Genomic DNA, 26,025 nt, shown 5'->3' on the forward strand with positions numbered 1-26,025 from the left:
CATCTTGACAGAGTGATCTGTCATTATTATTATTATTATTATTATTATTATTATTATATATTATATTCAATGAAATATATTTGCTGCAGACCTAGCATTACTCACTCACTCTCTGATGCTTACATTATCATCTGTTTAATCTCTTTACTTCATGTAACAAGAACTGGGTTCTTTTAGGGCTAAGATTTAAGCAATAGACACGTAATTACTCAAAAACCTACAAGTACTTCGTACTTTTGGTTTTCAGATAGTTTAACCGCAAACTAGACAATCATAATATGTTATTATTATTATTATTAGTTCACGTTAACGACACCCTATTCTGAAATATTTCGTATTTCTTCCAGAATTTTTCCTACCGGCTTCAAGGACTCAAAAAATGAAGATGGGATCAAGTACTATCAGGATTTGATTTCAGAGGTAGAAACACACAATTTGACACCAATCGTGACACTATACCATTGGGATCTTCCCCAACCTATTCAAGACTTAGGAGGATGGACCAATACTTCAACTGTCGACTTATTTGTGGAATATGCGAGAGTGGTATTCGAAAGCTTCAAAACGGTTAAATACTGGATCACCATCAATGAACCCAAGCAGGTCTGCAGAAGCGGTTACGGCAAAGGAAACATGGCACCAGGAATCAAACAAAGTGGAACATCTGACTATAAATGTGCCTACGTTGTGCTCAAAGCTCATGCAGCTGCCTACCATCTCTATAAAACAGAATTCAAAGAGTCGAAAGGTAGGTGTAATATTAAGTGAAACGTATGAATCTTTCCACATCACATTTCATTTGCGGCAGGCCCCAAGGACCTATAACTTTCTTCAGATAGTGAAATGATTCTTTTTCAATGTCAAAATCTATGAAAAATGTTGTGAAATCACACGAGACGAAAGACCCCATGCGCGTCCCACTGTCCCCCGACATTGCACATAAGCCACATACGCCCTTTTTGCTCTACTCTGTAGGTAAGAGTTCCATGTTAGCTTCCTGTCGAGGATATACATAAAGGTACATATAAATATACAAATGATGCAATAGTAGTTGGGGTAGTAGCTTGAAATGCAATGATAGTAGTAGTAGCTTAATAAAATATTAATGGGGATTGTAAGAAAATATATAAAATGTTTTTTAAGATCAAAAACGGTACAACGTCGATGAGACTGATAACGAAGTACAAGAAAGGTCTCATAACATCTGATTTCTACACTGAGAGCAAACTCATTTCAGTACATTCGTTCTAGACTGTGGAAATCTAGTCAAACACTCCCAATATTTGGTCACTTCGTGATGATTTCCTCATTATTATTTCAGTTTACTGCCAAGAAGAGCTCCGCCGTTGAATGAATATTATAAAAAATATTTTCAATTTACATACTATGATTTAACTCCATAATGAATGTTTGGAGTTAAAACGGAATAAGTAAAAGTGTTTTCTCTTTCTTATTAGTCAGTGGGCTGGTGGACTGGCGGTAAACAAATCTAAAGAAATTAATTTCAAACGTTCAAGCCAGTCTCGAATATACCTACACACTAGGTTGGATGAACTGGCGCTTATTCGAGACTGGCTTGAACATTTAAAGTTCATTTCTTCAGATTTGTTTACTGCCAGTCTTCAAGCATAGCTCACTGACTAATGAGAACGTTTTTCTTCCTTATTCAGAGGAATCGGGCGAATTTCGGGTATGCAGTTGGTTAGTACCTCGTCCACTAGATGGAGTGACATTTTGTTGTTCGTTCCAACTCAGGAAGAGGAATAAATTACACTGAAAGAATTCCGATTGTCAATTATGGAATATCATTTTCTTTCGGTCGATGATGGCCACTATCTTGCACTGATGAGTGGCTAATGAGCCCAAAACCGGTCTGCAAGTGTGCCCGTTCCAAAATTGAAGGTCGACTCTTTAAGTTGTATTGCCAATTGCATATGCAGGAAATAATCCAACCTACTGTGTGGGTATATTCGAGACTGGCTTGAACGTTTAAAGTTCATTTCTTCTTTTCTGTATAATTCAATGTTCATATGCAAGTTTCGAAAGGACTTTTTCTCCCGATTTTGTCTGAAAGTAACTTTTATGCATGATATACACATCTTTGTGAAGAGTTCAGAAGTAATAGTTATGTTTTAATTTTCGGTAATCACAAAAAATTTATAGAAAAACTTTTTTCTTTCTAGGGTTGGTGTCTTTGGCTCTTGACACCCCTTGGTCAGAACCTGCTACCAATAATATCGCTGATGTGGAGGCGGTAGAAAGAAGCATGATGTTTGATGTACGTAAACTATTTAACGTTTCCTTTCAAAATCGAATTTCAAACACACTTCAATTGATATCTTCTTGTTCCACTCTCTGGAGTTTTGAGAATGAGCACTCTAATTGTTTAGTGAATATTTGAAATCTATGGAAGAACACATAAAATTAAAATAACTGCAACATATAAATTATTGAAAGTACTAAAAAATACCGGACCGAAACATCAAGATGACTGGGTCGAAACAAAATAAAATTGATTTAAAATACGGAACGAGTATAAAAATTTAAAAAAATGTTAGAATCCTAATTGGTGGAGGAAACAATTTATTGTGACCTGGAACGAAGACAAATTGAGGACATCTCTCTATCATAACCTCAACTCTATTCGGGTTTGAAGGCCGTCGTAATTTTGAACTGCATCCCAACGTTTCGCCAGCACGAGTGGCTGGCCTCATCAGAGGTTTATTAATAATAATAATTGGTTTTATTGACAAGTTCATACATAAGTAATCAGTACATACATAGCTCTTATCAAACGGCAGGATTCATTTTTCGCCCATGTTCACACATGGACAAAACTTGCTCTTCCATCCAACCTGATTCCTATTTACAATTTAATTTCAAAAATAATAATTATGCAAAAATACAAATGAAGATTATAATTATTGAGTGAGAATAAATGAATAATCATTTACAACTGTATGGTATACAGGATATGATATATACAGTGTGTCCAAGATAAGGATCCTAAGCATGGGAATCTCAGTACCTGTTGGAGATACAGCTTAGGTTAAATTAGAAAAAAGTTGTATTCTTTAAAGCTTATTTACATGCCGTTTAGAAACTTGAAGAATTTTCATGGCCTGCTGAGATATTTGGGAAAAACGAGAATTTGACAATATCAATTTTATTTTTTTCTGACTTTATTTGAAAAGATATCAAAAAACGAATAACACTTTTTCATTGTCACTTTCAAGGTACTACACGATGGTATTTTTAGTTTTTATATCCGACGTTTCGTTTTCAAAAAACCATCATCAACTTTATTTTTTTAAATAGCCCGAAAAAAAGTACACCCTGTATCTGATTCCATTTTTTATTACGAATGCAACGATGTAACACATGCCATTGTTTTCTTTTTAGTTTGAGGGAAAATTGCATTTTTTCTATTTTTAACATGTATTAAGTAGGTTAATAATGATTTTTTTAGTAATGAAAACAACAAAGAAATTAACGCATTTTTTATTTAATTCAAAGGAGGTGTTCAAACAGGTTTCCGTTATTTTCCAAACATAAGTATGATCTTCTAACTGTAGAACTTAAAACATCACGTAACATCTCTGGTGTAATACTGTTAAATGCGACAGTTACACATTCTCGTAACTGCTGTTCAGTTTCAAAAGAATGTTGGTAAACCCGGTTTTAAACAAAACCCCATATGAAGAACTCCAGAGGAGTTAAGTCAGGGGATCGCGCTGGCCAAGACATTTCACTAAAGGTTCCAATCCACCTTCCAGGAAATCGCTGCGAAAGATACTCTCGAACTTGTCTAGAATTATGTGCAGGAGCACCGTCTTCTTGAAACCAACAGTTATTGACCTGTGCCAGAGGTAAATTATCTAAACAGTCTCCTACATAGTTTTGCAATAAATGATGGTATCGTTCGGCGCTCAAAGAATTATAGTAAAAAAACGGACCTAGTATTTTAGTTCCTAAAATTGCACACCACATATTAAACCCAAAACGTTCTTGATGTCTTGATATTTTCTTAACACGCGGATTTTGCTGAGCCCAGTGATGCGTATTGCGGCGGTTGAAGATACCATTATTAGTGACCATACTTTCGTCGGACCATATTATTTTTGAAGGGAAATTATAATCTTCTTCACACGCGCGTGTATACCATTCGCAAAAATTTCGGCGCCGTTCGAAATCCCCTGGTTTAAGTCCTTGGCAAATCCTAAATTTATAGGGGTGATATCTATTTTTACGCAAAATAAATTGAGCTGTGGATTTGGCTACTCCTACATTATTTTCGATTTGTCTAGTTGATATTTCAGGGTTCTCAACAACTGCTTGTAAAACATTATTTTGGGCTTCTTCTGAAGATTCCTTTTTTCGAGATGAAACAGGCTTTTTTAATGAACCATATTCTTTTAAATTTCGAGCCAGCTCTAAGAAAATGGACTTACATGGCTGCTTTCTTTCTGGATATGTATTAAGATACATTGCTGCTGTATTTACAGTATTTTTGTGGCACAAAATGTAGCACGTTAGCATGTCAAACTTTTCTTCATGGCTATAATGCTCACCCGGCATATTCGACGATAATAACACAATATTATCTATTCAACAATAAACAATAATAACGACAACAGTAACAATAACTCTAAAAACAACAACTCGACAAACAGGCTAACAACAAGGACAATTACTATTTTATCGTGTAATTAAATAATATTTGACAGGCTCGGTGACAGGTATTTACGTCAAAGCATTTATTTGCAACGCCTACTTAAAGATTTTTTTTAAATAGAAAAAATGTAATTTTCCTTTAAACTAAAAAGAAAACAATGGCATGTGATACATCGTTGAATTCGTAATGAAAAATGGAATCAGATACAGGGTGTACTTTTGTTTCGGGTCATATAAAAAAATAAAGTTGATGATGGTTTCTTGAAAACGAAACGTCGGATATAAAATCTAAAAATATCATCGTGTAGTACCTTGAAAGTGCCAATGAAAAAGTGTTATTCGTTTTTTGATATCTTTTCAAATAAAGTCAGAAAAAAATAAAATTGATATTGTCAAATTCTCGTTTTTCCCAAATATCTCAGCAGGCCATGAAAATTCTTCAAGTTTCTAAACGGCATATAAATAAGCTTTAAAGAATACAACTTTTTTCTAATTTAACCTAAGCTGTATCTCCAACAGGTACTGAGATTCCCATGCTTAGGATCCTTATCTTGGACACACTGTATATTAAAATGTCTACTTGACAGGTCTCAAGATATAGTGAAAATACCCAGTAAAATATATCTCTCAAGTTTCTTTTTCAGCGCACCAGAAGAAATATGCATATATCCATTCGGTAACTGGTTATATAGCCAGGGTAGAAAAATGAAAAAGAGCCTCTGAATTGAGAGGTTTTATGTTTTGGTGTGGCAAGCTGATTTCGGAATCGAAGATTGAGGTTGTGTAGGTCCGTCCTGTAACTGATTTTCTATAAAGATAACTCGGTTTCTTGTCATTCATTTTTTTATGAAACAAGACAATAGAATGTAGAATGAGTCTCGACTCCACATTCAGCCATCCGATATCTTTCAAATTGTGTGATATATGGTCGCGTCTTTTTGTTCCAGTTATCAGCCCCACACATGAATTCTGTAGCTTTTATAATCTTTTCTTGTCAGCTTGAAGGAGATTGGGACTATATACTACGTCCGCAAAATTAGCATGTGACAACACTGAAGGTCACAAGGTCATTTTGTTTTTTTTTTGTTCAACAGTGGTTCTATTAGAATATATCATTTTGAGATTGCTGTACCCTAGTTTCAGAATTTGTGATACGTGTCGTGTGAATCTTAAAGAGCTGTCGAAGTATAATATCAAGTTTTTAAAAATATTCTTGAGAGGTTACTCAACTCCGTTTGCAGTTATAGAAACCGTGTCTAGATTGCGTTTACGTGAAAATTTTTTGCCAAAAAAATTATCCTATCAAATTTGTCTATTTCTAGTCATGTGTGTCGAAATAACCAATGAAACCATCATTACACTGATAACTACCCATGGATAGTTTTCACGGGTAGTTATCACTTATGTCATGACATTGCTAAGCAACCAACACAATAAAGTTGTTTGACATTTCAGTAATTCAATTTATTTCGAAAATGTCACTTCCTCGCTTTAGTGTTCAAAATGATGCGGCAATTGACAAAATCATTGAAGAAAATACACCAAAAAATACTGTCAATAGTAAAAAATACACTTGGAAAATATTTATGGAGTTTTGTGACGCCAGAAAATATGAATTGGATGGAAATCGTACTCTCGAAGAGCTTGCATTAATACTCAAGGATTGGGCGATTAATATGAGAAAAAAGGATAGCACAGAGTTTAAGGAGGCTACTGTTAAAACCGTATGGAATATAACAAGCAAATTATTACAAGAAAAGTATTACAAGGAGTATAATATCATGCTAGACCCCTTTAAAAGTGTTGCATTCAAACAAGCGCGGAATGCACGCGACGCAGCACGAAGAAATTTACAAACAGATCCCACTAAACGCAAAACAAGCTCAGTACCATTAACTTCAAATGAAATGAGTAAAATTATAAACTTTTGGGATGAAAATACCCCTATAGGACTCCTACGCAAATTTTATCACATAGCAGCGGTGGAATTGGCTTGGAGAGGTGGTGAAGGTGCTGCTTGCTTAGTTGATTATTTTCATATCACGGAATATCATTATACGAATTGTTCTTTTAATAACTGTGTGTTCAATAAATAATTTTGTTCGAATTGCAAAAAATTTCCTCACCGAATATCCCTCGAACATTGATAAATAACTCACAATTTTATCACAACTTCCTCAAGCACGTCATTTTAGGTAACATCCCTCCGCCTTCGGCGTCGGGATGTTACCAAATAACGTGCTTTCGAAAACTGTGATAAAATTATTTCGTTAGTTATCAATGTCCTTGGGATATTATAGCTGATAATGTCCTTCCAAAGAGCATAACTACTGACTTAGAGAGATTGACAGTTAAGCAATATTTGTTTTTTCTGTGTTATGTCAAAAGTATCTTCATCGCATTCTATGTAGATTTGAGTATCATCGGCGTAGCCGATGACAGAAGAATATTATAGACAATCTGGAAATTGTGATGTAAATAATACAAATAGTAAGAAACGTCTTAGGGAATACTAAAATATAAACAGTGTTCAAGCCCACCAGAAGGAAAATCAAAGCCTGAGATCTGCGAAAGACAAATGAGATTCCCTATCAGCTGAGGGGGTGTATCGTATTCCATGCATTCTTAGGATTACTGACACAATCGATAAAATCTTGGGGCATCATGAAATATAAACAATGTTCAAGCCCACCAGAAGAAACATCAAAGCCTGTGATCTGCGAAAGAGAAAAGAGATACCCTATCAACTGTGGGGGTATATCGTATACCATGCATCCTCAGGTTACAGACACAATCTGAAAAATCTTAGGGAATTATAAAATATAAACAGTGTTCAAGCCCATCCGAAGAAACATCAAAGCTTGAGATCTGCGAAAGACAAAAGAGATCCACTATCAGCTGCGGGGGTATACCATAATATACCATGCACCTGCGGAAGAGTTTATATTGGTACCACCAAAGGATCCACTGGTACAAGGCTAAAGAACATCGGAGAAACTGTAGATTAGGTCAAATAGACAAATCGGCAGTAGTGGAACACGCACTTAGTGAAGATCCTACGATACTGTTTGAATATGTGAATCTACTTGCCCCCTATCATGGATATCACAGTCGGCTTGTACGGGAAGCCATAGAAATCCATAACGGAAAACTACAACAGAAAAAAGAAAGCGGTAATGCTAAACAGGATTTGGAATCCCATACTGAAAGATGCTTAAATGTTACGTTACGTCATTAACAGGTAATAACACTTCGACCAATAGCAACGCTTCAACAAGAGAGACGAACTAGCTGAGTCAACATGAATACAACCTACCAACTAGAAATCACCAGTCAACGGTGAATCATCAAGATGAATACTCCGCCCTTTGGTAACCCTTGGAACTTGAATGGAGAAAGTACCAAATGTGACACATCATGGAAACAATAATTCCATGAAGATTTCCTTCATATCTAAATAAATGAACTTTGAAGGTTCAAGCCTGTCTCGAATATACCTACAGGGGTAGTTTAAATGGACTGACGCATATCAGGCGTGGATAATACCACGAACGGTGTTGGATCATATCCGACAGGCGTCAATGCAGGAATCTTCACAAAAATTTTTTTGCATATGCAATTGGTAATACAACTGAAAGAGTCGAACTTCAATCAACATTTGCCAGTATTAGCCAGTGGAGTAGTTGTTTTCTGATAGGCGTCAGTCCAGTCAACCTGCTGTGTAGGTATATCCGAGACGGACTTGAACATTTAAAGTTCATTCCTTTAGATTTGTTTACTGCCTGTCTTCAAGCATATCCCACTGACTAATAAGAAAGGTTTTCTCCATATGACTATTCCCTACGTGAATTTTCAATGCGGCGCTCCTCCAGAGGGGAAATTAATATTTTCAAGTAACTATAGAAATGCTTCAAATGTCAAACAACGTTTCGAAACAAACTTATATGTATACTCTACTGGGAATCGATGTAGTTTGAAAATATATACGCATTTCCATTTTTTGCTTTAAACAATGTACATTTTTCAGTTTTCGTTATCTTGTGAGGTTTACATTTTCTTTCAAATGAAGCATCATAATTTGAAATACGGAACAGAATTACCAGCAAAATGATATATATTCAGACACGATGAAGTCAACACTGCAAGGGATATGAATGGCCCTAATTATACTTACTTATTTTCCTTTTTTGTTCTATCTTTTCTTGAAATGATGAAAAAAGCACCACTTCATCAATCATACATGAAGCCATTTGTTCTTATTTACCCAAAACTCCAGGTTTCCAACTTCAAAACTGACCGAATTCAATATAAACTTTGAACCCTAATGATTTCCCCTTCGAAGTGGAAATTCCTGATTCCCTTTCTTGATGCCTATTAATGCTATACAAAGAACTTACCTGTTAATAATTGAATTTCCACTTTGGAAATACAGTATCTGAAAGATATGCCAACCGCACTGAGTAATGAATAGCTTCGATAATCAAATCGATAATCAAAAACATATAAACGAATTCACGAAACTAACACAATCGTCAACGACGTCTGCACTCACGTGTCTGCCCGCGTGTGAGTTGCATTCTCGGCGATGGCGCTTCATTGTTTAAACCGCCCCTCTACCCCGTCGTCTTCCATGTTCTTATGATAGTCAATATTGCAGTACTCAAGTTTTTTTGCACATAATTTCAAAGAATTCGGAACCCATCCTTTACTTCCTCCACAATGCACAATGATTAGTCGCGATACTTTGTTTGCAGGTATGTTAGGCGTACACATTCTCGATTTCGTAACTATGTCGTGTGTCATACCATAGTTATTCGTTCTAAGTATTTGTAACGCAATTCCACTAGTCTTCTGCTTTTCATAACTGTTTGACGTTTGTTTATTATTATGAATCCACATCCTAGTTTTTTCATACAATTCTGAAGACTTTTGTCACAGCAGCTCACATTATGGCCGTTATAGGAATCTCATTGCTTTTTGTAACAGTCGTTTATAATGTCATTAGATGATCATCTAAATGTTTTGGTATTCCTATATCACATCGTGTCTTGCGTTCATGAGGTTTGCTTTTGACTATTTTACGTACAGTTGAGAAAGTTTGAATAGTTTGAATAGTTTGTTTCCCTCGAAACAAAACTTGAGATGTAGATTCTTGAATACATACTCTCATATAAACTCATATAAACATACTCTCTGTGTTTCATTATTCAAATGCATCCGAATCTTATTCACTGGTATCTCTTTTTCGCATTGTTCACCATCGCTATTGGAATCACTTGTTCAAGTACTTGTCCAAGGACGCCACGTGGACAATAGATAACAACAATTTCAAGTAATTATAACTGCACCAATATCAAATTTGAACAATCAAATCACGATCAGTTCCTGAGCTGAACATTGACAACACGACTGTTAAAACCATCTTCGTATTCTATTCGTCACCGTAACATGACTTCAAATATAATTTTATGACTCTTCAGCCAATCATAAAACTCGGTTAGTAAAAATCATCCAATACCCGCCAATTCTTCAGTCCACGTGGACTACTTGGCAGCGGCTCTATTTCTCTGTATTGGTTTTTTTTGGCCTTTGAGAGCGCCGACACTTTAAGTATGCACAATACCGGTTACTTCGAATATACTAAAGTCTATCCAAATCCAAGATAGAGTGGATGTAAACATTGATATGCCCTACGCACGTGATATTGAAAATCCCAAGATTTGGCCAGGGTCGTATTCAGAACCAACATCTTGTTGATCGCAAATACTATATCATACTTCGAAAAACTTTTTTATTATAACGAGTGAAATGCACAAGTTTTAACGGGAAAAATTCAGATAATATGTGTAATACAAAAAGATTTTCACTGGATTTTTCACAGCGCACTCAAGCATCATATGAAAAGAGACGTAATTATTTCTTTATTGACAATTTTATGTAAAATCAAAAGGAATATTAATCAAAATTATTCAACTGGATGAATTTGTCTCTTCATCAGTAGTGTCATCCTCACCAATCTGAATTATCAGTGGCTCGATTTGTGCCTCTATTATGTTATCAAGCTTCCACATCTTTGCCTCGACTTCCGATATCACATGCCGAACACACTTCTCCAATTTCTCCGCTGTGACTCTTTTCAAAGCCTCATCAAAAAGTACTTTGAGATCTGCAAATTTGAACGTGGTGTTATGCTGAGCTACAAAATTCTTCACATCCGCCCATATTAACTCGATGGGATTGAGCTCGTAGTGGTATGGAGGCAGGCGAAAGACAAATTTGTTTTGGCCTGCTGCCATCTCATCGACTATATATTTTTGGTATTCAAGCTTGCGCTCCTTGACAATTTTTAGTAGCTGTACTCTTAGCATTGAGTCTTCAAAGCTAATATTCTTTGATCGCAGCCAATTTTGGATTTCAACCTTCTTTGAAGACGTTATCGGAATCTTCTCTAACCGTTGCGAGTGATAAGGTGCATTGTTTATTACAATGACAGCATTATCCCCCAGGTGGGGTAGAACTTTGTAAAATCACTGTTCGAAAGATTCACCGTTCATTTCTTCGTGATAATCTCCAGTTTTCTTCAACTCGAAACACCACAGCCCTTCTGCAACAAACCCATTCTCATTGCCGATGTGACAAATAATAAGTCGTTTTGCTTTACCTGAAATTATGAAGAGGTATGTAAGTAAATAAAACAAATACGAGGGTTACTTTTTATATATTGAGATTGAGGCAGGTCTTAATATAAATATGAGTTTACCTGATGGATTTGTTAATACGGTGGATAGGCCATCTAGAAAGGCCCTCCTAGATGAGGTCACAGTTTCATCGACCCATACTTTAGGGTAGTATGACCAGCATTAACCCAGGTTTCATCCATATAATAAATTGTTCTCTGTTGTTCCCTATAATATTTAATTTTGGTCGAATACTCTCTCCTCCATAACACAATTTCCTCTCTATCCAATAATAAACTATTGCGCATTCGTTTTTTCCATACAAAATTCAAATGTTTCAATACTTTATGGAATGTTGACCGCTTAAAACTTGGCAATAAAACATCTTCATTTATTTCTGTGAGTACTTTGTCTATCGTGGGTATTTCATTTCTGAAAAAGTACTCATGCACTTTTCTCCTGATTGCATGTTTATCAGCATCATCTATTGATTTTATAATGGTTTGACGATTCAGATTTGTATTTGGTTTGGAAAACGTATGATTTTGTTTATATTCCCGCAAAACATTCCCAATTTTATCGGAAACTTTCGATACGACTTCGTCGATAGTCGATGTCTCAATTTCTTCCATCTCTTTCTTGAACACATTTAAAATCACTTCTTTCATCTCAAAACTCAAATGTCTTTTTTTGGATCGTTTCCTGGCTGGACTCAGAGGATAGCTCACATGTCATCAGCAGTGTCTTTACTGGACATCTTGGAAAACAATTTTAAACCATATACTATAACGCACACCACACAAACACGCAAATGACTGATTACAAGTGCTGGTACCGAACTCGTACCAAGAAGGCGAATTCACCAATGAATGCCTTTCCATCTGACACTGGGCGATCACGTGAACATCACGCTTCGGTTTTGTTTCACTCTATCTTGGATTTGGATAGACTTTAGAGGTGTCTGACAGATACGATCATTGAAATTTATTGAAACCGATTTTTTACTTAATTATGCTGCACTTTAATGCATAAAATAACCACAAGCGTCTCTGAAGAATGTCGAGATTAATGATATCAATACTGAATTTTAACTTGCTTACTTCGATCTACACCTTACGGTTCAATCTTCACAAACATTATTTTCCAAAATTATAACATAACATGTTTTGCTATAACAGTAGTTTTTTCACTACGAAAAAGCTACTGTGATAGCGAAAGATGTCTTGATAATCGTGATATAAATTACTATGGATCTTCATCAAGTAAAAATGGTTGAAATACCTTTTCCAGATGGGTCATCACTTTTTAACGTATGAGGAATTTTTAAATGTGAACTTTGTGAAGAAGTGTTCAGTAACGTTATCGATGCCTGTTTCAGTTTGGACTCTATGCAAACCCGGTTTTCATTGGAGATTGGCCGAAAATAGTGAAAGAGAGAGTTCAAAATCGAACCAAGGGAAACGATACTCGCCTTCCAGCTTTCACAAAAGCAGAAATCGATGAAATTAATGGCACCGCCGATTTCATGGCAGTGAATTTCTACACAGCAAGGCTGATTTCGGATGTCCCAGAAGCATCTCCCGACAAAATTTCTTTCGAGAATGATTTAAGAGTGAATGAAACAGTGGATCCCAATTGGGACACAGTCTTCAATAGAACCGTAAGTAATTTTCACTGTGTAAAGTATTTTTAAACGTATTTATTTGAAGCCACATGTTTTCTCAATATTTGCATGAATGCCATTTGAATATTTATAAAGGTTGGTTGACGATAATTTCCTATTTTAGAGAAAATAAAAAAAAATGTTCAATGATTAATTTTGAGTAGTTATCTTTTTGTCAACTCCATTCTACAGAATGTATCAGAGTAGGTTAGGTTGGGTTAGATTAAGTTAGGTCCAAAGTGAGTGGGTTTATTTGACCCTTCACCGCAACCCGCAAAGATTTATTGTGACCCACACCTATTCACACTATACCAAATAAACCCAGCTTCTCAAAGAAGCCGATTAGTTTGTATGGTGAGTGGTCTTTCAGGCCAGATGGTGAGAGTACGGCGCTGATGAACTCTGAAAACCTGATTCGATCCACAGCGGAGCAGGCACAAAGTAAGTGCTCTACTGTTTCTTCATTTCCCAAACAGAGGTAACACACACTGTCTTCCGACAGTCGAAGTCTCTGCATATGATGATTCAAATAACAGTGACCTGTAAGAAGGCCTGTTTGACATCGTAGTTAATCCCTACTATTATCCAGCAACTGTTTGGTATCAAGCTTGGAAGTCCTATCCTGGAAGATTCTGCCAGAAGTCCATGAATCTTCTTGCCATCCAGGTATTCAATCTTTGTTTGGCCGATAAAATGTTCTGGTCCGATGGAGTTGCTCGCAGCACCTTCCCGTGCAAGGGAGTCAACAGCCTCATTGCTTTCCAAGCCAGTATGGCCAGGAATTCAGACCAGAGGTAATCTGTTAAGTCTTCTTATCGAGGAGGGTCGTTTTTGGCAAATTGCTACCACTTTAGATGTTGCTCGGTAGGAGCCAAGAGCTTTCAATGCCGCTTGACTGTTCGATAATATTTTTATTGACTTGTGTATGAGGTTGGATTCACTTGACATAGACGGGTTGCGACTGAAAACACCTGCACCAGAACCGGAAGGTGTTTTTGATCCATCTGTGAACCAACAACTATCTGCTCTTAATATTTCCTTCTCCCGGATGATCCAGTCCTCTCTATTAGGGAACAGTACTTTATATAGTAGTTCGTACTTGACAGTTGGAGGCATGAAGTCAGAGGTCATTTCAAGAATGCTGTGGCTTTCAGTGTCAACAACAGTCTGTTGCACTTTGCACTGAATGGATTTGTGCAATTGGCAATGTACACAAGTCTATATGTATTCCATTCATCTCTCTCCAGAAAAATGGGGATAGAAGGTAGATCTTAGAGGGATCTCCATGACCGCTGACTGTGTGATACTGATGACACCACTGATAGCCAGACAAGCCTGTCTCTGTAAGCCAGAGAGCTTCGCTTGGGCCGTTTTCTGTAAAGCCTTCGGCCACCAGGCAATTACACCATAAGTGATCGTTAGTCTGATAATCATCACATAAATCCAATGAATTTGTTTGGGATCTAAACCCCAAGTTTTACCACAAATCCTTCGACATGTCCATAGGGACATTCTAGCCATATCAGAGTATCATTTTTTCATTGTTCAACTCACTTGTTAACTATTTTGATCTATTAATTTGCTGTATTCTCTGTCGCAGGTGATGAACTGAGATATATAGTGTTTTCATAGGTATGCTAAAATTGTTGAATTATAAAACCATCAGTTGGGTACTGGACAGGGATTGAATGCCGCTATTTCAAATACCTGCGCTTTTGTTTGCAGGTGAATATAATGCGGTTTTGTTCGCAAATGATCAAACAATAACCCACTTCAATTCCTGTCGAGTACCTACCCGCCGGTTTTATCATTCAGGATGAAATTCTCAGCTCAGTATATCTCCTTGTGATCAACTGTTTGGAACCTTTGGTGCAGTAATGAATATTACTGGAGTTTTTTCCCAACACCAAATCGTTATTTTAACACCTCGACATGTGTTTCGATCACCAAGTGATCATCTTTAAGAGGAAGATAAAACCGTATATACATACAATGTTAACCTTATTTAATACCATAAATCCCTCTGCAAGGCTTCAGTTTTTGACTGGTTTTCAAAAAACATATCTTTATCAGTTGCTGGAGTCACAAATATCACTTACATTTGAATATTCTCTCCAGTTGTATTCACAGGCATGTATTCTAAGAACAAATGATCAACAATCGATGTTTTAGTTTCATCATTATTATAACATAAACACATTATACACACAAAAGCTTCAACGCTTGTGCCTTAGTTATAACGTTAATATCTGATGTTCTGTTGTTATACTGATTAATTATTATACAAATGTATTTTGTCAGAAAGCCATGCAAACTAATTTTTCATTGTATATATTATACAGTGGGAGTCTCTAACATGGAACAAATTCATTAACTCAAAGGTGTTGTTTCTTTTGGAAATATGTTCGGACAGGTCGAATAGTATTTTAAAGTGCCCTTATTTTCTTGCAAAAAAAATTATACAGTGTGTCTCAAATATGAGATATGACTTCATCTATAATTTTGTCAAATGACAACCCTGTTTTTTTAATGACTTTCATTAAAGGGTTCAACAAGTTGCACATGCTTGCCAAATTTAAATATTTTACTCTTTGACCTTTAAAAGATATTTAACAAACATTATCTAACTCAAAAAATGAGTTCAATTCATTAGTCATAAGTCATTAGTCATTAGTTCATGACATTGTCATAATGAAGTTATCAAAAAAAAAGTAAGGAGAGAAGTATCGCATTCCAATCATATTTGTGCACAAAAACTGTTAGTCGTTTCACAGTTTCACATAAGATTGAAATTCTAATGATGATTGGCTACGGAGATAGGACAAGAACACAAAATGAAGTTACCCATTTATTCAGAGAGAAGTATCCTGATTTACCAGCCATATCGCGAAGTACCGTAAGCAAGATAGAAAATCAGTTCCGGAAAAATGGCCATTTAAGAAAAACAAATAATCATCGTCGGAGTGAGCTCAGTGAAGAGGTCAAAATAAATGTTCTTCTCTCTGTCGAAGAAATTCCCCATGTCCCCACTAGGCAGATAGATAGGGAACTCGAAATTAGCCAGTCTTCAGTGGCAAGAGTTCTTAAAGCTGAAAAATTTCATCCATATAAAATAACAATCCTCCAGGAACTCACCGAAGATGATCCAGATAGAAGACTTCAGTTCTGCGAACAAATGATGGATCTACTAGACAGGAATGTTGTACAAAAAGAAAACGTTATTTTTTGAGACGAATCAACGTTTATGTTGAATGGTGTAGTGGATCGTCAAAATTGGGCAGACAGAAACCCACACTGGATGAGCGAAGGCCACACTCAACATTCAGAAAAAGTCAATGTTCAGGCAGGGATTGTTGGTGATCGAGTTATAGGACCGATATTCTTCCAAGAAAATCTTACTGGAGCAAGATATTTAGAATTCTTGCAGGAGGACCTAGTTCCGAACTTGGTTATTTTGTTCCCTTGTTCTATAAAAGCTGACGTCCCGAATAGAAACATCTGGTTTCAACAGGACTGCGCGCCTCCTCATTTTGCAAGATCTGTCCGTGAGTACCTGAATGATGTATTTCCAGTCAGATGAATTGGCAGAAGAGGACCCTATGAATGGCCACCTAGGTCTACGGATTTAACACATTTGAACTTTTTCTTATGGAGTTACTTGAAGAGCAAAGTTATTAAGACCAAACCGGCAAGTATTGAGGATTCAAAAGAACGAATAAGACAGGGGTGTAGGCTTATTTATGTCGAAGTAATAAAAAATATTCAAAACGAGTTTTAGTTGCGTTTAGGGTATTGTCATTTGGTGAATGGTAAACATTTTGAGCACTTGTTGAAGAAAGACTATTGAATTGAATTCATTTTCTGAGTTAGATAATTTTTGTTGAATATCTTTTAAAGGACAAGGAGTAAACAACTGAAATTTGGCAGGCATATGCAATAATGAAAGTCATTGAAAAAACAGGGTTGTCATTTAAAAAAATTGTCGATGACGTCATATCTTATATTTAAGACACACTGTATAATTTTATTTGCATTGAAATAAAGGCAATTTAAAATACTAATCGACGTGTTTGAGCATATTTCCGAAAGAAACAACACCTTTGATTTAGTGAATTTGTTCCATGCTTGAGACTCGCACTATATATTTTGTTCGAACAATGTGAATAATTTTGTTCTCTCTTCAAGAGGTTTCTGTAAAGTATGCAAAAATTTTCCAGGAAATCATCAAAATCTGAAGTGTTTTCGAGGATTTGCAACGAAATAAATCTCTGTTTATTCGAATATAAGTATGATTGGTTTTAGTGAAATGAAACTTGTTTTTTCAGAAAGTTCCTGAGAGTTTGCGATCATTTTTGAAATGGCTCAAACTTACTTACAATAATCCTTCCATTATAATAACTGAAAACGGAATGGCTGATGATGGATCTACTCTGAATGATGTGGAGAGAATACAGTACTTGGCGGTGAGTCTTGAAACATAATTATCAATTGATTTTTTCTGTTTTTATCGATCGTTACAATCATAGTGTTGTTAGTTTGTTTGATTGTGGTTTGAGAAAAATTTGTTGATTTATTAAACTGAAACCTCCAACATTTCAAAAGGTGAAATACAGTGTGCAGAATTTTCAAATTTTGTCAGTAATTCCTGTTGTAACAGTGAATCACGCATAAAATAAACTGCTGGATGGTTTCCACCCGAAAAACTGAACAGCAATTAACGTATATATCCAAGAATGTCTTGAAAATGGAACATTCATTGAAATAATCTGTGGAAAATCATCGGCAGCTGTGAATAAAACGTAAATTCGGCACTTCTCATTTTCTACAACGAATTGAATATCTCTTGGAGCATGGGGCAACACCGTTGTCTCGTCAATACCGTGAGAGTGCCGTAGATGGTAATGAAGGACTCTTGAAGCCGCGTTATGTCGATGGATATAGGCTTATGAGCAATGTCGGAGGATGCGCATGGGGTCTTTCACCCCGTGTGGTCACCTGGATCTACACTGCAATATTAAGACTTATGTTAACGTACGGAGCCATTGCGTGGGGACCGAAAGTTCTACAAGCAACGGCCATCCAAAAATGATATCAAATACAGCGACTGGCTTGTTTAAACATTACAGGAGCCATGAGAACAACACCAACCGCGGCAATGGAATTAATTACGGGTCTGACCCCTCGAGACCTGTACGTTAAGGAGATTGCGTTAATAGCCATGTTACGATTGTGCACGGCTTGTGTAAACCTCGAAAAGGGAATAAGTCAATTGAGGCTGGGCCTATGGTGAGAAGCGCTTACTGCGCATCCTCTGCTGCAGGCAACCAGTACGGCGATTGAACCCCGGTTTGTGTTTGATAAACCCTACATAATAACGGGTGATTTTTTAAGAGCTTGAGAACTTTTAAAAAAAAAACGCATAAAATTTGCAAAATCTTATCGGTTCTTTATTTGAAACGTTAGATTGGTCCATGACATTTACTTTTTGAAGATAATTTCATTTAAATGTTGACCGCGGCTGCGTCTTAGGTGGTCCATTCGGAAAGTCCAATTTTGGGCAACTTTTTCGAGCATTTCGGCCGGAATAGCCCGAATTTCTTCGGAAATGTTGTCTTCCAAAGCTGGAATAGTTGCTGGCTTATTTCTGTAGACTTTAGACTTGACGTAGCCCCACAAAAAATAGTCTAAAGGCGTCAAATCGCATGATCTTGGTGGCCAACTTACCGGTCCATTTCTTGAGATGAATTGTTCTCCGAAGTTTTCCCTCAAAATGGCCATAGAATCGCGAGCTGTGTGGCATGTAGCGCCATCTTGTTGAAACCACATGTCAACCAAGTTCAGTTCTTCCATTTTTGGCAACAAAAAGTTTGTTAGTATCGAACGATAGCGATCGCCATTCACCGTAACGTTGCGTCCAACAGCATCTTTGAAAAAATACGGTCCAATGATTCCACCAGCGTACAAACCACACCAAACAGTGCATTTTTCGGGATGCATGGGCATTTCTTGAACGGCTTCTTGTTGCTCTTCACTCCAAATGCGGCAATTTTGCTTATTTACGTAGCCATTCAACCAGAAATGAGCCTCATCGCTGAACAAAATTTGTCGATAAAAAAGCGGATTTTCTGCCAACTTTTCTAGGGCCCATTCACTTAAAATTCGACGTTGTGGCAGATCATTCGGCTTCAGTTCTTGCAGGAGCTGTATTTTATACGGTTTTACACCAAGATCTTTGCGTAAAATCTTCCATGTGGTCGAATAACACAAACCCAATTGCTGCGAACGGCGACGAATCGACATTTCACGGTCTTCAGCAACACTCTCAGAAACAGACGCAATATTCTCTTCTGTACGCACTGTACGCATTCGTGTGGTTGGTTTAATGTCCAATAAAGTAAACTGAGTGCGAAACTTGGTCACAATCGCTTTAATTGTTTGCTCACTTGGTCGATTATGTAGACCATAAATCGGGCGTAAAGCGCGAAACACATTTCGAACCGAACACTGATTTTGGTAATAAAATTCAATGATTTGCAAGCGTTGCTTGTTAGTAAGTCTATTCATGATGAAATGTCAAAGCATACTGAGCATCTTTCTCTTTGCACCATGTCTGAAATCCCGCGTGATCTGTCAAATACTAATGCATGAAAATCCTAACCTCAAAAAAATCACCCGTTACAAATGGAACAGAACACAGAGTCAGATGCTACAAATGCAATACGCATATATACAGACAGCTCAAAAACCAAAGAAGGCTCAGGATGTGCAGCGTACTCCATGGAAAAAAATACAATTTACTCCATGGGAAAAGCCTAAGGATTAAGTGGTGAATGGGAAAAAATACCAGCGTAGTCCAAACAGAACTAGCTGGTATCTCAATCGCCACAAAAGAAATAACCAGAAAAGGAATTTCTGGCAAAAACATAACAATCTGCACTGACAGCAGTCAAGCTCTATTAGCCTTGAACATACAAGGTGTGACCCCAGGGCTAGTACTATAGTATCACCAAGATTTAGCCAAAGACTCGGTATATAAGAATATTATCCTGAGGTGGGTTAAAGGGCACGACAGGAGTAAAGGTAATTGCACTGCCGACTCTTTCGCCAAGGAAGCGGCTGGACTAAGAATTTTATGACTTCGATAATTGCGGAACTAGCCAAACGTCACATCCATGCTCAATCCCTATACAGATGGAATGGAATCAAAGAATACAGTCTTGCCAGGGTCACCCTGGACGACCCTGGAAAGCTGGCGCCGAAGAAATATCTGGCCATGACCAGGAAAAAATCAGTGGCCAGTTAACTGGCCACTGTTAACTGAGGAAACACCTCCATAATATGGGGCTAGTGAACATACCTCTATGTAGGATATATGAACAGGAAGATGAGACTGTCAGGCATGTCCTATGCGAGTGCCCGGAGTTATCTTTAATAAGAAAGTGTGTGTTCGGGAAGTCTTGGCCTACACCTGCCGATATGAAGGAGATGTCTCCCAGTGACCTGTCCACCTTCCTGGAGAAGACAGGATGGACGATGACCTAGGAGGACAATTCCTCGGGAGGATGTACAATGGGTCACATGTGGCCTAAGTGCTGAGGGGTCACACTCACCCTCCCTACTCTACAGGTACAGATAGTCTAAGTACGCTCATGCTGGACTTGCTGACAGCAAGTGCATCAGGATCTCAGGCGCCTTGCTGCAAGCTCATTCCCAGTGCCAGAAACTTCTATATCTATGACGCGACTGCGGTAAACTGATGTGTTGTAGTTACTATCCTGGCGGGCAATATGAAACCCTCAGTTTCCGACTTCAGCACACTCGACTTGAGCAATGCGGCGGTTAGTTGCTTCGATATACCGAGGTCCTGAATTTTGTTGAAGAAAACCCCATGTATTAGCAGATCCCTTGTGTTGCCGCAAGAGTTAGGTGATTTCTGCGGGTTTTTTATGTGGGTATTTTGCTTAACGAGTTCTAACTCGATGACAGAGTTGTGATCACCTCGTTCAGTATCAGAAACATCAGCCACTTGGGCAGCTACCCCAAAAAATTCACAGCCTTCTTGTTGTCGAGGATAATACAACCGTGGAATGAATGATTTGGAATGAAAATTACTTCGGAAATGCATCTTTTTTGGTTCTTCACGTCGAATTCATACAGCTCATTCCGAGTCCATCACTACTTCGAGTATAGTGAGATTGAAACGGCAAGCATATTTGTAGCAGCAACTTTGTTTTTCCCGTCAGTTCCAATGACCAGCTCTGTCGACGTTTCAGCTGATACTTGCTACAGAGAGATATATTAACTGATGTAAGGGCTTGCGAGTAACATTGTTCCCCTCTAGGTAAGTATACGTCTCTCCGGCACCCATCTACGAGCAGCACGTTTTCTCCATAGTCCCTGCATTGAGATAGACCATCACACATTTGTCTAGCATGCGTTTACTCTTTCACTGCACTTAAGGACTGATGGATGTTCTTTTCACCAGAGGCACATAACTTTAAGATCATCTATACAGAACAAATGGGTGACTTCTGGTTTCCGGGGGTGCCACAGTTATACTCATGAGTAGTTATGTACGCAACGGATAATGGCACTGAAATACACCCCTTCTGAAAGTGACCACCCTGTTAGGACTCTAGCTTGACCAGATGTTATGGTGAAGTGAGTCCACCAGAGTGGAATCAGATCTTCAAGGCATCCCTCTATTTTGTCGATGGTGCGATGGTGTATCGAATGCCTTGCGATAATCGATCAAGGCCAAAGATAGGTTATGTTCAAACTGTATCGAGTCCTGCGCTATACGTCTATCGATTAACAGATTTGCTTGATGCGACTCCTCTCTTTGACCCTCTCTGCTCATATATCCTTCCGGATACTCGTTCAACTGCGGTGAGTATGCGTGTGTATAAGATGCTCGTAAATAACTCACGAATTCAAGCTGTTATCGATATGTTATTATCATTATTTTCATCATTATAATACAAAATACTAGCTATTGCGGCTGATGGCATGAAGGATTTTTTTGAACTCTATATAATTACAAGGTTTATTAGATGTTATGGCTTACTATCCACTTGCATACATGAAAAAAAGGACATTAAGATGGACAGCGTACAGATTGAGTACTTGTTTGCAGTCATGATGCTTTAATGAATTTTCTATATTGACAAATGAAATGCTGAGTTACCTATTACTCAATTTATTCTTCCCCATCAGGAGTATCTCAATGCCGTACTAGAAGCAATTGACAAGGATAAAGTGCGAGTACATGGGTACACCTACTGGAGTCTTCTAGACAACTTTGAATGGACACAAGGTTATAGGTGAGTTTTATGTTGACTACCCACTATTTATAATAATTATAACTTGAGACATGTGAACATGTCCCTTGCTTTATCATTTTTTCTTGACAATTCTGATGTTTCTGAAATAATAGTTATCTTAATAATTTCCTATTCGTGATGATGAGTTTTTTATCTTTATTTAATAATGTTAACAAGTAACTCACATTAATTCTTGAAATAGTAAGAAAGGAAAGAAACATTGAAATGTTGAAATGAAGAATGTTTCGTAACATTCAATTATTCAATTATTTTTGATAATAATAGTGATAATATCATTCATTTCTCTGGTTGAAAATTTCAGTTGGAAGAAAGCAAAGCACAATAAACAAAGAAAATGTCAAGTCCAGAAGTAAAGTCAATCAGAATAATATAAACAACACAATTACAAAACAGTCCAAAATTATTGATAAACTCCATAAGTACCTAATAGAAGTGACAGAAATATAAATGTAAATAGTTGTAGACTATAAAGAAGTCAATATAATATAAACAACACACACTTTCTCAAGTATTCGGTGAATCAAGGCAAAACTCTTGAACATAAATACTAAAACCAAATTTACTGAAGCTGAAGATATCAGATTAGTTGATCAGTGAATTATTAGATGTTGTAACAAGTCCTTTGAAATAGCATTTTTTCAGCTGACTTTGAATACATTGATATTTGGGGAATTCCTAAGAGTGATTGAAAGCATATTATATAATTTACACCCACTGTACTTTTCCACCATTAATATGGAAGTGTCCGATCTGCATATAGTCTTTTTCAACTAAAATTACGTTTTTATTCATTTTCTGCCAGTCTTCTTCGGTAATATTAGATATTTCTTCTTTAACTAGCTCTATTACCTTCTTATCAAATTTTGGAAAATTATTTTCACACCTGATTCTTCGTTTCAATTTTCAACTCGATAGGATTAAAAACACAAAAATAGGGGGGACGTCTCAGTAAGGTGGTTCCATACTTTTCATCAATACTCTCAAGGGCATACACTTTTTCAAATGTTTCTGTCTGTAAAACTTCAAGTAGTTGGTTTTTGGTATAGTTATTTTCAAAATACAAATTGTTATCCTTCAACAAACTTTCTATTTCATCTTTCCTCGAAATTTTATTCGGTACTTTGATGAGCTGTCGCGAATAAAAGGAAGCGTTGTCAAGAACTATTCCACTATTAGCATCCAAATTTGGGATCAATGTGTTTTCAAACCATTCCTCAAAAATATTAGCTTCCATGTTCTTATGACAGTCATTATTGCAGTCCTCAAGTTTTTCTCCACATAATTTCAAAGAATTCGGAACCCATCCTTTACTTCCCCCGCAATGCACAATGATTAATCGCGATCCTTTGTTTGCAGGCATGTTAGGCGTACACATTTCCGAACCATCAATCCACACTTTCGTAATTGTGTCGTAAGTGTCATACCAAGTTTCGTCCAAATAGAAAATTTGCCGTTGTTCTTGTCTACATTCAGTTATTTGTTCTAAGTATTTGTAGGCACTATTCACTATTCTTCTGCTTTCCATAACTGTTTGACGTTTGTTTATTATCTTGAATCTAAATTCTAGTTTATTCAATTCTGAAGAGTTTTGTCAGTGTAGCTCACGTTATGGCTGGAAGTATTCAATTTTTTCCTTATGATGTCAGTTGTAAAAATTTAATTGCTTTTGTAACAGTCGTTTATTGTTTTTTTTTTCAATGATTTCATTAAATGACCATCTGAAAGTTTTGGTAATCCCGTATCATATCGCGTCTTGCGTTCATAAGATTTGTTTTCGATTATTTTACGTACAGTTGAGAAAGGAATTTCGGTCAAATCTAATGTTGCTTGTAATAATTTGTTTTCCTCGAAATAAAACTTGAAATGTAGATTCTTTTATAAGTACATTAGAAAAAAACATACTCTCTGTATTTCAATATTCACATGCATTCGATTCTTATTCACTGGTATCTCTTTTTCGCATTGTTCACCATCGTTATTGGAATCACTACACTAGAAAAAGTCTGCGTTGTTATCATACTCGTTATTTCTATTGGTACTTGTCCAAGGACGCCACATCTTAAACAGATAACAAAAATTTTGAGTAATTATAACCGCACCAATATCGAATTTCAACAGTCACTTCACTTCACTCAAAGTTCTTGGCTTTTGCTTCCAGATAGCCAGCTCGATTCGGGGGGGGTGCAGCTGTCTTGCACGCAGCAATGCTGCCACCCCTTTTTTGTCTGAATTTTTTATTATATTAAAAAACACTTAATATTTTTTGGAGATTTTTTGCATTCTATTCGTCACCGTAACATCCAATACGAACCGCTAATTCATCGGTCCACTTGGACTAGTTGGCAGCGGCTTCATTTCTTTGTATTGTTTTTTTGGCCTTTGAGGGCGCCGACACTTCAACTATGCACAATACGGGTTACTTCGACTATACCTACTCAATTAAGTTAAGTACCTCTGTTACAACTTGCAGTGGTGTACAGTATGAAAGCTGATATTATTAATATTATCAATTATTGTCAGTTTATTTCATTAGTTTGGAAATGTCCTCATAGGATGAAACTACAGTAACATCAGTTACAAATAAAAGCGGTAAAAAACATTAAAAAAACATAGAAAGTTTCATTTCACATTTTTCATAATGTTCTCTTTCAACGCAGTAACGACAACACCATCGATTTATTCATTCTATTCATTTGGATATAATACACTTTTTTGTGCCAAGGAGCTGTATAAGATCTAAGTAACTTGTGTTTGGGTTGTTGGGACAAAACATGTATTCATATGTAATTCACACAGTTTCATTTCAATTTCAGTCAACGCTTTGGTTTGTACTACGTCAACTTCACGGACCCCGGGAGAGAGAGAGTTGCTAAGAGCTCTGTAGAGTATTATCAAAAGGTGGCCTTGACAAGGATGATATTTGATCCTACAGTGTTCAATACAACTACATCACAACAAACAACGGTAACTACTCCATCTACCTCAAATAAAACAACGGCGACTACTCCATCTACCTCAAATCAAACAACGGCAACTACTCCATCTACCTCAAATCAAACAACGGCAACTACTCCATCTACCTCAAATCAAACAACGGCAACTACTTTATCTACCTCACAAAAAACACCAACTACTCCACCTACCCCACAAACAACACCTAGTACCGCTGGTAGCATAGCTGTCTCGAATATTCTTCTGTGTTTTGCAATGGTGCTGTTTTGGAGGTTTGCACTGAACTGAACTTATCTTTTTCTACATATTTATAGTTTTCAGAAAATTGTGTAATACTGATTTCAGATTTTCCCTACTGAATTTCATTAAATGAAGATGGTTGATTTATGTACAAATAAGTAGAATGCCGAACATGAATGTTTTGAAAATGACGACAAATTCTGGAACAAACTATTGTAATTTTTAAATAAATTGATTTGAACCTTATTTTTGTTCAATTGTCATGGGTCCCTAATTTTTAACTGTGGTAAGTGAATCCGACATTTCTCATGAGTGCATTTTATTAGTTCGGACTTCCATCGTCTAGTATGATATAAATTGATTCGAAATACCTGAAAGAATCTGTGACAAACTGAAAAAGAAATTAGCTGCAAAATTACAATTAAATTAGGCAAAAAAAAACTGAAACTACAATGAAATAAAGTTCAAGCAACAA

The 26,025-nt window shown here is 36.8% G+C and overlaps 1 protein-coding gene across 1 annotated transcript in view; it reads left to right on the plus strand.

The window, feature by feature from the left end:
- Nucleotides 1-25,796, plus strand: part of LOC111513929 (myrosinase 1) — a 40,565-nt gene extending 14,769 nt beyond the window's left edge. Inside the window, exons 3-8 of the mRNA XM_074173527.1 lie at nt 348-748; nt 2,184-2,278; nt 12,730-13,011; nt 17,340-17,477; nt 22,231-22,337; nt 25,172-25,796. Coding sequence (XP_074029628.1) covers nt 348-748; nt 2,184-2,278; nt 12,730-13,011; nt 17,340-17,477; nt 22,231-22,337; nt 25,172-25,598 — 1,450 coding nt within the window. The 3' untranslated portion in view covers nt 25,599-25,796. The remainder of the gene's footprint in view (nt 1-347; nt 749-2,183; nt 2,279-12,729; nt 13,012-17,339; nt 17,478-22,230; nt 22,338-25,171) is intronic.
- The last annotated feature ends 229 nt before the right edge of the window (nt 25,797-26,025 follow it).

Source organism: Leptinotarsa decemlineata, unplaced genomic scaffold, assembly GCF_025532065.1.
Source record: "Leptinotarsa decemlineata unplaced genomic scaffold, Ldec_3_MD MMD2_tig00000251_RagTag_RagTag, whole genome shotgun sequence".
NCBI classification, from domain to species: domain Eukaryota; kingdom Metazoa; phylum Arthropoda; class Insecta; order Coleoptera; family Chrysomelidae; genus Leptinotarsa; species Leptinotarsa decemlineata.